Source organism: Poecilia formosa, unplaced genomic scaffold (genome assembly GCF_000485575.1).
Source record: "Poecilia formosa unplaced genomic scaffold, Poecilia_formosa-5.1.2 Scaffold271, whole genome shotgun sequence".
NCBI lineage: Eukaryota > Metazoa > Chordata > Actinopteri > Cyprinodontiformes > Poeciliidae > Poecilia > Poecilia formosa.
In genome coordinates this window covers 86,286-99,537 of record NW_006800210.1, presented here as the reverse complement: position 1 = coordinate 99,537, position 13,252 = coordinate 86,286, and the positions used below count along the sequence as shown (strand labels likewise).

The following is a 13,252-nucleotide window of genomic DNA, read 5'->3' as shown; positions in this document are numbered from 1 at the left end:
ATATTTATATTTATATTACTCAAATTCTGTAAGAAAGTATTTTCTATAAGGTTTGCTAACATTAAAAATGTGAAAGATTTTTTAACAAAGTTATTTTTTTTCATAGTTTGGCATAATTTTATATAAACAACTATTATTTTATTCATAATTTGGTACCCAGAGAGCAGATATACATATTAACTTTATTCCTATTGTACAAGGTACAGTTCATATGAAACATGAACTTTTTCAAAAGCCCAAATTGGACAGTGATGTTTGTGTAAGCAAATAGAGGACCTTCCTCCATTATTGGCACTTCAAGTAAAGATGAGTAGGTAAAGGGGGGATATTATATATTGTCATGGCTTTTTACAGCAAGATCAAGTAAATGTGTGATCTTCAGTTATATAATTACTTTACATATCAGATGTAACTTGCTTCTGTCTCTTTAAAAAGCTCCTGCTCTTTCCAATGCTCCACCTTCAACACGTCATCACAGCAGCCTGAATGGCTGCGACCAAAGTTTCAGGGATTTTTCAAACATATATGAAAGAATCAAGGCGACACTCCTGGTATTTTTTTGATGTATGAGTAATATTATAATATAAAGCTAATTTTCACAGAATTTTTTTAAAGAAATCATTATAAAAACCTCTAAAAGTGTCTCCTTTATTAAATTGTGTCTAAGCCTTTAATTGATCATACAGCTTTTAGCTGATAAAGTGGAAGTTGAATAATTATAAATTAAACATACTGTCTTCTATTTAATCTTAAAATGACAAAGTGTTATTTTGAAAGCAGAAAGATTCGTCTTTCAAACGTATATAAACCCATCAAACCACTAGATGTCAGTAAAACGCTACATTTAAAAAAAAATCGAAGTTTTTGAGTTAAAACAACATACAATTTGGAAAAGTATTGAAACAGCTCTGTAAAATCATGTCATTGAAAATGCAAGGTTTATAAAACTTAAAGTTGGTTTTCTTCAGACATAAATGTTACCCATTTATATGGACAGAGCAAGTGAGCTTGGATGTAACTTTGAATTACATTGGCTCCATGTACCTTTATTTTTTCTTTTCGTGCTATTTTATATAAGAGATAAATTAAAAGCAAGACAAATTTACAAAGTCTGAGGTCAGTCATGAGATTTTAGCTTCTTGTTTGGAGAAGTCAGGTCAGCTGTGTATTAGCTTAGGGCCCAGTGCTATTTTTATTCATGTACTCAAAGAGAAGGGGGAAAATGTTTCATTGTGTTGTATTTATTACACTTCTCAAAGAATATGGAAAAAAACAACAAACTTATATTTTTACTGGTGTGGGTTGTCAGTGGATACAAATCTACCACTTTTCTTTGCATCTATATCAAATTAATCATTAATAAGAATGTAAACTGTATTTTGTAAAACTAGATGAAACTGGTAAGGACTAAGAGGTCTGCAGTGCAGTGAAGGAAAATGCTCCTTCCTGGATTGGAGGGATTCCTTCTGTGGAAATGAGATCTAGTGACATCTGTCCACATGAAGCTTGTGGATGGGTTGAGGTTTAGAGTTTCTCGAAAGAGATCAAACGCTTTGAGCGTCTCTTAATTAATTTCCACAGACATGAGCAGAAAAACCTCCGTGGATGAAGTCACAATTATTTGGAAGAAGGAATTGTAAAAAAGAGCTTGTTCGTGCTTTGAGGAGACATGTTGCAACTGATCAATTACTAAAAATGTTTTGAGGCAACGATAGCTGCAGAGTGAGTGTGTGCATCCTGCTGTCATGCTGGTTCACAGCAGAAACTATAGCTTTAAAAAAAAATGTTGAAACATCATGTGTACATTTTAATTTAATCCTGATTAAGCCACATTTTTGGGACTTTTGGATGAACCACTCACAAACTATGAAAAAGCAGTAACTTTTTCCAAAGTATAGCCAGATTAACAAAACTTGAATTGCTGCAAAATTGTAGCAGTAATCAGATGAATATGAGTACATATGTATGAGACTGAGCTTAAACTACACTTGATGGTTGTTGTTGCCCCCATGGGTGGTACAGGCAGGTGTTAGCTTTATGATAAATTATGTTTTACCTACTGTATGCCCAATTTGGTTAAATAAGGTTGTTATTATTATGTATTCATTCAGATTTTGTTTGATATTAAACTTGATAGACTGTCTGAAACAATTACATGTAAGTAAAAAAAAAACAACAAAAAAAGAAAAACAAGCAAAATTAGAAGAAATCCTTTACATTTGTAATAATTTTAGGTTGTGTTCAGATAATCTACTAATCAATTACTGCTCTTCTCACATTATATTGTCTCTCTTATGTTGCAAAGAGCTGTATTCAGAGGTTGTTATGCATGGTGCTTGCAACAGTATGTATATGCTGAAACCCACGAGATTTGGAGCCAGTATTGGATGGTCATTGCTGTGCATGGATCTGGGCAGAAATGTCAGAAGGTTACTATAGGAAAGCAGGCAGCATTATGAAATGTACATATGGATGAGGCCCCATGGACCAGCTGTTGTCCACCTAATATTGGCTCCACTCTACGCTGATGACATCTGAATACACAAACCTGACATTCAGCCTCTTTCTCTCTGAAGAAAATCGACCTCAAAACAGACACAACAGGAAAAAAATAATATATTTTATCTAAGAAAATTCGTGGGAATGCACCTTATTCTTTTGCGCTATTTTGTGGTTAGTGTGAGGCTGTGGCTGTGTCTCATCCTGGTGGCAGCTTCACTGTTATATATTGCCTCTTGTTGATGACCTGTGCAAACAGTCTCTAAGGCACTGCTGAAGTTTACAGCCATTCCCATTACGTTATTGCAGTCACATCATCAGTTCTTCTGCCAGTTTGCTAGAAAGCTCCTTCTTATTTATAAGACATATGACAATAGCCCATAGCAGCAAAGTGCCACTGTCTGAGTTCTTTATGGCACTGAGTTGAGCTGTTTCCAAGGTGAACAACAGCTATGCATGACACCATCGACAGAATAACTCGTAAAAGTTAGTAAATAATGGATGTCATTGTCATTTCTTTATCAGATAATATGAATGATTACATGGGGAAGTCTCTGGATATTTGCACAATGTGCCCGGTCAATATTTCATCTGTGTTACCTGGGTAAGCGAGCTACTTAAATCAGCCCTAAACTGTGGTATGTTTTAACAGTACTGCTTCTCTGTCAAGACTAAATATATAGCCCTGCTAAGCAACGCGACTTAGAATCTGTAGATGCATTTTGAAACTGTAAGTTTGTGTAATGAAGACACAAAGATATATTTTTTCACAGTTTATTTTCCAAATAACTTAGATGATTTGTTTGTATTTTTTAAAAAAAGACAACAATATAAAGACAATACAATTGAAACAGACATTTTTTTTTATCTTTGTTTTGCAAAAGTACAACAATAACATTGAAGGCAAATAAATACTAATAAATACAAATTTATAAAGTACTGTACAGTTTAAAAAACAATGTACATTTCATTGCACATCACTACCAGAAAAAAAGTTTGCCTAATGGCTAACAAAAGTGCTTTTTCCTCGTTGTCCTCTTTTATTGTCATTCAGCCAGTTTAGTTTAACTTTCTAATGACAGTGCTTTTAAACTTCATCTGTGTTGACACATCAGTCAACTTTGTGACAACAGCGCTCAACTTTTCAGTCATTTCCTCTTCCCCTTTCAGTGTCATCCTCTCTTTGCAATAACAGAATCTGCACCACTGGCCCCATTTGGTGACACTTTCCTCACAGCAATCTTTGGTTCTGCTGTCATGTCAAAGCACTATCTTCTTTATACAGCAACAAATGCTGCACATTTCATGGGTGCTTAAATTTTAAGGATGCTTAAAGTCCCTTGTAAAATCAGAAAAAAAATAATCGACTTCACACTTTTTTGACCAGATGGGGCAGATTGGTGGGTTTTGTGCTCGGTTTAGCTTGGCACAGTAGATCCCTATAAACTGGAGAGTGGAGGAAGCGAGGGTAGCAGTCTTTGGCCATCAGCATGTAGATCCTGTGCTGGGCTTGGTCGAAACAAGATGGCGACGGGTCCTGCAAGTTGGCTTTGGTTATGTCGCGGGTTTCATGGTCAATATTTACCTATAAAAGACACAAGAAGACAAAAAGTCAGTTTGTCAGTTTTTCTCTTAGACATTTCAGAGACTGTCATTGAATCTGTCTCTTCTTACCTCTCGTGGAGCTTCACTGCTGATGAATTCAGTGTAGATTTTCTGGGCTTTGGTGAGTAACTTCGTAGGACACTTGGTTCTTCTGTAATCTTCACAGGCAAAGTAGAATGCAATGTTCTCCTCGCTAAACTCAGAAACCAGGAAGGCTGTGAAGGCACACAATCCATCTGCAAATGGAGGAAATTTGATTAGTAATTACATCTGATGGAGCTGTGGAGGCTGCATACGTAATCATGTGTATGCGAGTCATTTATGGGAAACAAAGCACACTGTTGTGCAAAAATATGATGAAAAGCATTAATTCAGAAGTGAACTTACATCTACTGGACAGTAGCTTTTCAAATGATTCTTTCCACTTCAGGCATTCCTCCAGGGTTGGTCTGAAAATAGTGAGAAACATGCTTAGATAAAGCTGGAATTTTGTAAAACACATCAAGATCTTTTTTTTTTTTCAAAATATAGCAATGCCATATTTGTGTTAAGCTTACTTGTTTTTCCCTATTTTGCAGCAGGATAAAGTCCAAATGGGCTTTTGCAGAAGAATCCCCAGCCTTGCTTTCAGCTCCTTGGCTCTGAGAGGGAAAGAGGCAAAAGGTTGGATACAATTTTCTAAGTGACATCATTTCATATTCACAGAAAAACCTACATTAGAACTCAACAGCTGCAAGCGTCACTAGTATAAAACAGCTTAAAATGAAAATCCCATCTGAGCTTCTCAAATGCCCACACGCATGTTGCAAAACCTGCTCCTCTAACACATAATCCAAAGAATCAGTCTTTTCATAAAAATGAATGTACCTTTCCAAGCAGCAGGCAGGCAGCGATACGAGTCCTTTACACATAGCAGCAAGTGGGAGCTGGCGAGGGGGGGGTTGTCTTGGTTCAATGGTGCTTAAGTTTCCTTTCAGCAAAGCTCAGCCAGGAATGAAATTGTTTGTCTGTGCCTGAGTAGAGACAAGGCAGAGGTTTTATAATCCTACCGCCCACACCTTCTGATGTGTCATCAGCTCTGTCAGCCAATAGCAGAGAGGGTCACAGGCAAAGAGAAACAGAGAGGGAGAGGGAGACATGATGAAGTCAGTGTATGGGGGAGAACATGCAAGGTCGAGGCTGGGAAATTACAGTTTAATGATAAAAGCCTCTGATAGCTGATGGATTGTTTTTTTTTTTTGTGTGTGGTTTTTTTTTTTCTACTTCTAAAACAACAACAGGATTTTTCGGTATTGTTTTCACTATTTTTGTGGGTTTCTTAATCTACAAACAAAACCCACAATATATTATTATCAACAGATCCCCCTCTGCTGTTTATGTAGTTTATCATGTAAAGTTTTCATCTTGCCCAATTCTTTATAACTTCCCTTTGGGTTTGTCACATAGTATTTTTTAGCAAAAAAAAAAAACAAAAAACAAACTGTTATTTTAATTATATAAATTCTCAAATAATTAATCCACCCATCCATTTTTTATACCTGCTTGTTCTTGCTGGTTCAGCTGGAGCCAATCTCCTGTTTTATAAAAACTAGTCAAGTTGACTCAAATATGAAGCAACAGAGCAGATTTGGGGGAAAATCAAATCCCTCTAAATATGTAAAGTGCATTGATCGTAATGTCATGTTATATAAATTGTAAGTGTATTGGGGTGGATGAGGTAAAATGTACAGTATGCATATGCTTATGGACAGAATAAGTTAATTTCATCATGACATCACCTTCTCAGTTGTTCTTTTTTGTCCATCAAAAGACTGGCTGAACAATGAATGCATATAAATGTAAATATTCCTGAAAGGTTTATTTATGTTAGTAACTCAATTCACTATTCACTTTTTGTTCATTGCTTTCAGCACAATTTATGTTCACAGCTATTTCACAGCTGTTGACTTCTGTTTTTGTTTTCATTATGTAAAGCACTTTCTACTGTCAGGTTATGAAATGTGCCATGCATATAAGTTTGGTGGATTGATTGACTCAATATTTTAGAATATTATCAAAATATTTATTCTTGTAACTTAATGCACTGAGTGAAACACAACTACACAAATTGATAACACAAGGTTATGTTTTTGAGTCTTAAATTCTGTTAATTATGGCTGCTAAAAACAATATCTATAACATTACATATTGCAATATGGAAGATTAATAAAAAAATATTTAATACAGAAAATCGGGCTTAATAAAAAGTTTATATATTCTTAAAGGTTGCTAATGTTAAAATAACACTTTAAATCTGACAAAGAAGATTGTCAGCTCTCATGTTTCAATGTACTAAATATGACTGCTTTTGTGGTTAGAAAAATCATCTCTGCTTAATTTGAAGTGGACATTCTGTGTAACTCCCCTCCATAAATATATATTTTCCTGATCAGCCAGACAGTGATTAGCATCTGTTCTCCAGTTAACTGTTAGAGTTATTTGCAGGTGAAAAGCTTTGATTTCATGTGCAATTTCATAAACAAAATGTTGTCTCTTCAGATACCTTTTAACTTTTCATGACCAGACACACTATCAAGCAAAAACAGCTCTAACTACTGTTAACATTGAAAGTCAGAATGCCTTAGAAAAATCTCACAGAATAAACATGGATCCTAAGATGAGTCAGAATGAAATCCAGAATAAATGCATAAGTATTACATTCTCAGCACCAAAGGAAATTGCATAACATTCAGAAGCTCATCAGCTGCCTTTTGCACATGAAAACCCAGTGGCCTTTTTGACATCCTGTGTTGTCCTCTTAACAGCTGCTTAGTTTTTATTCTTTTAGCAGTAAATGCATTCACACCTCGCAGTCTTTCTAGAATGTGATGAAAGTGTTCATTCCAGGAAATTATATGAATGAAATCTTTCTTTAACTCCATTACTGAAAGTAGGCGGGGAAGATGTTCAGCTGGTGAACTCAAAAAAGCCACAGAGAGAGTGTTTCATGGTTGGTGTGCAGTAAGTTGCTTATCTCGACTTGTTATATGATTGAGAGTAAAGTGACATTTGAGGAGCTGAGGCAATACATAACTGAACAGCAGCGGTGGCATCGTTTCAGACAAAAAAGGTTGTGCTTCCTAGGACATGATATATGTTTGTGATTCTCAAACAACCTCCAACTTAGAAGTTTGAACTGATCGATAACATTTATTTAGGGATACACTCTGCAGGCCTAAAAATGTGTTTGAGTTGTTTGTATTTTTAACCACCTCTAAAAATATCCAATGAGACAGAACCATGAAGCCAGATACTCAGATGAACTGACTGTATTGTTGGCGGTACAGAGCTGTTGCATTATATTGTTCAAATTTAGCAGCAAAACTATTTCTGTGGCATCATGTTTATCTAATGAGGTTTGCTTTTATGTGCCACATAAGCCCTGACCTGGGGGCATTTTTCCTTAACTGAGCACTTCACTGATCAGCAGAGATGAAAACAGTTTCTTATTTGTTATATTTTATAGTTAATGCTTCCAAATCCAGATAACTAGATTCGGGGTGAGAAAAGGCCTTGAGCCACAGCCTCTCTTATAGACAAAGGAAACCTTTATTATGCCTCTTATGCAAGGTTTTGGCCGATGGTATTTCAAGGAACTGAAGACTAAGTTTGGCTAGTCTGAAAATCCTTTATTTTTTTAAGCTGATCACCAGAAACTCTTTTAAAGTCTGCTCTGTCTTCCTTTGGTTTCACTCCAGTATTTTCTTCTTCATTTCACAAAAACATAACAAAAAACAAAGGAAAATTGTAAAGTGCTAATGCATAAAAATGAGATTTAAAATTGTATGTCTTAAAAACTAACCCACACCGTTTAAATTATCTAATCTTTGCACTTTTGTAAAATCGCATAACAATTTTGTTGCTCATAGAATTTGGATCAGCAAAGAGTTACATGTGTTTAAATGTGAAGATCCTGTTGTACATGCAGCCACCTTAAACAAAATAAATTGTGTACAAATTCAGTTGTTAAGAGAGAGAGTCATTGTGTAGTTATTTTGCAACTGTTATGCATGTATTACAAATGCATAACAATGTTACTTTTGACATGTAAAAGTGTTTAACATTTCCAGATGACTGAAGGTGTCATGTCCATCTGTGGAAATATTATATCAATATATATTTCTCGGAAAAATCCGATCATCTTACTTCTCTGGGATGTAAGCAATAAGACGGCTGGATTTTGTCGTCACTGGTTTTGGTCCAAGTTGTGCATATCAACCCTAGAACAGCACAGACCTTGTGAACACACTGGCTGAAGCTGATAAGAGAGTGTCACTATCCATAGTAAAAAATAAATAAATAAATAGATAAAAAAAAGTCTTTCTGTATCAACAAGGGTTGAAAGAGCACATGTTGAAAAAAGCAATATGGAAATTCACAGCATGGTTTGCAAATAAGCACATGATAAAGACATTAATTTTTGAGACATGTCGTGTGACCTAACAATTGCATACAAAATGCATACAATTAAATAGTGAGTCCATAATAAAAAAATGTTACATTTGCGAAGCTGGTAAGCCTCAAAAAAAGATCACATGTAAAGTACAGAAGTAAAAGCATCATGTAGGGTTCATGTTTTCCAGGAGGAAGAGTTATTCTATTACTTCAACAAATAAATTCTGTGTGAGGAAAGAACATTGTGTGAAAACACTAAGGCAACATCAGCAGGAAGCTAAAGCTCCCATTTGGAAAATGACCCCTAACCGGCCGCCAAATTATTTACAAAGTGGCTGAAAGACGACAAGCCAATGTCTTGGAGAGGCAGTCAGAAAGCCCTGATCTCAGTTGCATAGAAACGTCTGCAGAGCTAGAAAAGTGACCCAGAAAAGGCTGATTCAATTACAGCAGGAAATTCAAGTGAATTTAGCAAGAAGCTAGATGTGAATTTAAAAGGATCTTATAGTGATTACTTTGATAATGTATGCTAACATCTGTATTTTAACAAAAGAGACATAAAAGATAATCCTAAAATACGCACTTGTAGGCAATTGGTGGATGAAGGAACGTTTAGATGTATTGATGTATGGATGGATGGATAAAACGTTCTCTAAACATATTTTGTATTTTTTTATTGAAAAGCAAATGAAAATTGGAAACTTAAAACGGGAAAAGTTTGGTCTGACTGCCGATGGGAAAATTGTTATGTACCTTTTTATGAAGTATCAGAAGATATGGTTAAAGTCTCATTTATATAAAAAGTGCTGAAGTCATGAATAAACTGTTAAAAACTGTCCTCATTATGGTAGTGATATGCAATGATGAGTAAAAGAAACCAATAAGCATCATTAATATAACATCAATATCTGAAACTATAAGAAATGTTTACATAATGTGTCATTCAGAATAAACATAAAAAAGGCAAATAAAGCCTATTAAAGTTAAAGATTGTGACTGTAGTTGCTTGGAAACTTTAGCAAACAAACAAAAAAAGTAAGATATTTTGTTACATAAATTCACCCCAGATTTCAGTCTGTTCATTTTGTAAAACTGTGTAACTGTGCATCTTTTAGATCTACCGCCATTTCTATCTGCCTTATTTAAATAAACAGATCATTGGCTAGTTTCTGTTAAACTTGAAGACCTGCTCAAGGAAATTTGATCTCTTGAATCAGGTGTTTGGGGGCAGGAAAACATCTGCAATTCAGGGCATTGGGTTGACAGTGCGATGTTTTATAATTAAGCAAGGTCAAGCTGAGGTCACACAAACAACCTAATTACTGACAAGACAAAGCAGGTCTAGAAAATGGATGGATTGACTTACCCATGCCTCTTCTGTTCACATGGAGGTGGGGTGTCAATGTAAAAACATTACATTCTTTGCTAAATGGTCACTTCTACTTCAATAATTAAGTGTTCCCTGCTGGTAGGGGATATTACAAGGATTTTTCCATTATTGAGTTTGCATGTTCTCCCTGTGCATGTGAGGGTTCTTACTAAAAAAGGACTGTTAGGTGAACTGGTATCTCTAAATTCCCTTTAGGTGTGGGTTTGTCCAGGGTGTACCCCGCCTCTAGCCATTGACCACTGGAGATAGCCACGATCATCCCTCGCGACCCCACAAGTATAAATGTGTAGAAAATGAATGGATGGATATATATGGATATATATGGATATACAGTTCTGGAAAAAATAAAGAGATCCCTAAAAATGAGAAGTTTCTCTGATTTTACTTTTTGTAGGTATGTTTGAGTAAAATGAACATTGTTCTTTTGTTCTATGATCTACTGACAACATGTCTTCGAAATTCCAAGCAAAAGTATAGTATTTATTTGCAGAAAATGATAAATGGTAAAAATAAAAAAAAAGCTGCAGTGCTTCCAGACCTCAAATAATGCAAAGAAAACAAGTTCATATTCATTTAGAAACAACAATACTAATGTTTTAACTCAGGAAGAGTTCAGAAATCAGTAGTTGGTGGAATAATAACCATGTGCTTTTTGATGGGATTCGGTGCAGTGATCTCTTCATTTTTTCCATTTATACACATAACATTACAATCTTTGTCAAAATCAAGGAAAAAAAAATACATCAATGACATTTTGTTTCAGAGAGAATGCCAGCCTGGTATGCAAAGGACAAGCACGACTGATTTCATTGAGTCAGCATAATGCAGTGAAGATGGGAAGAAATATCTCTGCCTGGGCTTTACCTGCCCTTTGTGTAGTCATTGTGCTGATGTGGGGGATGTAATTGTACCATTTGTTGCCATCTGAGAGGCAGAGATTGCCTGAGGCGACGGGGGGAACCTTGCCACCCACTCAACCACAGACGACAGTGTGATGTCAGGCCTTTCCCACCAGTACCGATGACAAAGCCGGAAATTGCAATAAAGGTGTAAGAAAAAAACAAACAAAAAAAAACAAATATACATAATATTGCTTAACAAAGGGCACCTCTGTCAGAAAATGGTCACTGTACGAAGAGCTGCATGATGCCTTCTGACTTCCATTAGTGCCTTTTTCATTTAACTGCTGTTACAAAATAGCAAATAATTTTTGCTCCTTTAGATGCTTATTTCTTGACTTAATAATCCAACCGAGGGCAGGTTGTGGTGTCTGGGAGAAATTTATGAAATTGGATTTTAACAAGTGATTGTTATTTTTCATTGTTTCCTTTAAAATATTTTTTCAGAAAGAAACCTTGGTTATTGATAGTATGGTTATTCTACCCATTTTAACTAGCCATGTTAAGGATTTAAAAACGAGTAGCAAATTGAACAGAACATAAATGCTAAATTAGAAAACTCTGTACACATTTGGTACCTTATACAAAACTAAGAACAGAAAAACTTCAAAAAGAAAAATGAATAAATGAATTTATTTTCATCCTTCAAATTACAAAACACATAAAAAATAGGAACGTTTAGAAGATGAAAAATTCAATGAATATAGAGTGACCTTTACGTGGAATAACGAGTTTCAGGCTAAAGGTCAGATCTCCCGCTAAGCTTATTTAATCATCTTGGGAACACAATTGTAGCTGGAGCCAATCGAGGACACTGAAAAGTCAAAGCCTTACTTTACTCACTGTCCACAGTGCCAGCATGTTCACCTTATGTTACCTGATATGCTGGAGCATCTTAAGATTCGGGCTCACCTTTGTCAGAATAAAAAGGCTCCTCTACAACACAGCTTGCTACTTTCAGGAAATGAAGTTCATGTGGGTTCTGCTACGCAAAAGAGAGGGTGGGATTTGGATCATCCTCTCATCAGGTGGGTGATGATATGATGTCCTCCCAGCTGTTGTTGCTTATAAAGAGTAAAACACAGATTTAATAGTTGCTCTGTTTCACCCTTTTCCACCCCCATGATGGAGTCAGAGCAGTTAAGGACAAAAAGTAAAGCAGCATGCTGCATTTTCCTGTGCAGCACGCTGCTTTACTTTCCCTAACTCTAAACAGGAATGTTTTCACCATCAACAAGTCTTCTGAAACCGAGGACTTTTTAAAAAAACGGCAAAGGTCAATGCAAAAATAAATATTTTCTATATAAAAAGGATTAAAAGAAGAGTTTTGAGTCTGAACTCTCTTCCTTTGTATTTACAATGTGGAAAGTACTTTGAAAAACATTTGCATGTTCAATAAATGTTACCAATTCTGTATGCAATCATGTGACATACACCTGAACAGATGGTTATGCTCTTAAAAATATTTTTACACAGAATATTTCATTAAAGATGAAGCGAGGATTATTCACGCAGCCATTGTGGTTGTGGCCCTTGCCATGTTGCAGCTTAACACAGATTTAAAACCTAAGAACTGGTTGAATAGGATTCACCGTCCTTCAGTACCGTCTGATTTTAGTTCACGAAACTGTCAAATTATTTCACCACTTTCTTGTTTGCAGTCAGGGCTTTTTGTGTGCAAAATGAACACTATATATAAAACTGATTTAGGATGTTGATATCGCAAGACAATGCTGAATATTATTAAAATCACACATCTGCCTTAAAACAGATCATCTGATCATGTTTGTCTCTTTATGCAATGGTATTAGCCAGTCTCTACTCTCACATCTGCTCTACCCGTGACAGATGCCCATAAGTGAGACGACAACTTGGACTTACTTTTTCCTTTCCACTGGTTCTGATGTTATTATTTTAGAAATAACATCCTCTTGTTTGTTTTTAAGGCATTTAATGGGTTAGCGACTTCTTATGGCACTGATCTCCTGAATTTGCACTCTCCTGTGAAGTCTCTGAGGTCAGGTGAGCAGACGCTCCTGGATCCATTAAGGAGCAGAAGATGGATTGTGATTTTTCTTTAACTGCACATGAAAAATCATCCCATTTCACATCAGAAAGGCAATTTGAAAAACCTTTTTACAAATATTTCTTTATTCCTCACCATTTAATCGAGACAAAGTTGCAACACATCTTCATTCTTGGTTATTGTTCTTTATTTATATTTGTGCATTTTTGCTTTTTAGTAATATTTTTTTATTGCTTTCCCTATTTTTTTTTTCTAGAATGTATTCCATAACTAACACTGACTATTAGCAAACAGCTTTTGTCTGGGATCTTCAATAGATTACTCATCCCTCTTGGCAATGCGGTGTAGATCTCAAAGGGCTTTTACCTGGTTAAATAAAGGGAAGAAAAGATAAAAACA

The 13,252-nt window shown here is 35.5% G+C and overlaps 1 protein-coding gene across 1 annotated transcript; it reads right to left on the bottom strand.

Annotated features, from left to right (window-relative positions):
* Positions 1 to 3,542: 3,542 nt before the first annotated feature.
* rgs16 (regulator of G protein signaling 16) lies at positions 3,543 to 5,132 on the bottom strand. The gene is made up of 5 exons (XM_007570947.2): positions 4,972 to 5,132; positions 4,662 to 4,745; positions 4,492 to 4,553; positions 4,174 to 4,340; positions 3,543 to 4,084 (listed from the first exon to the last, which is right to left on the bottom strand). Exons 1-5 carry the CDS (start codon positions 5,013 to 5,015, stop codon positions 3,869 to 3,871), a joined length of 573 nt encoding a protein of 190 aa, XP_007571009.1. The 5' UTR covers positions 5,016 to 5,132; the 3' UTR covers positions 3,543 to 3,868.
* Between the last annotated feature and the right edge of the window lie 8,120 nt (positions 5,133 to 13,252).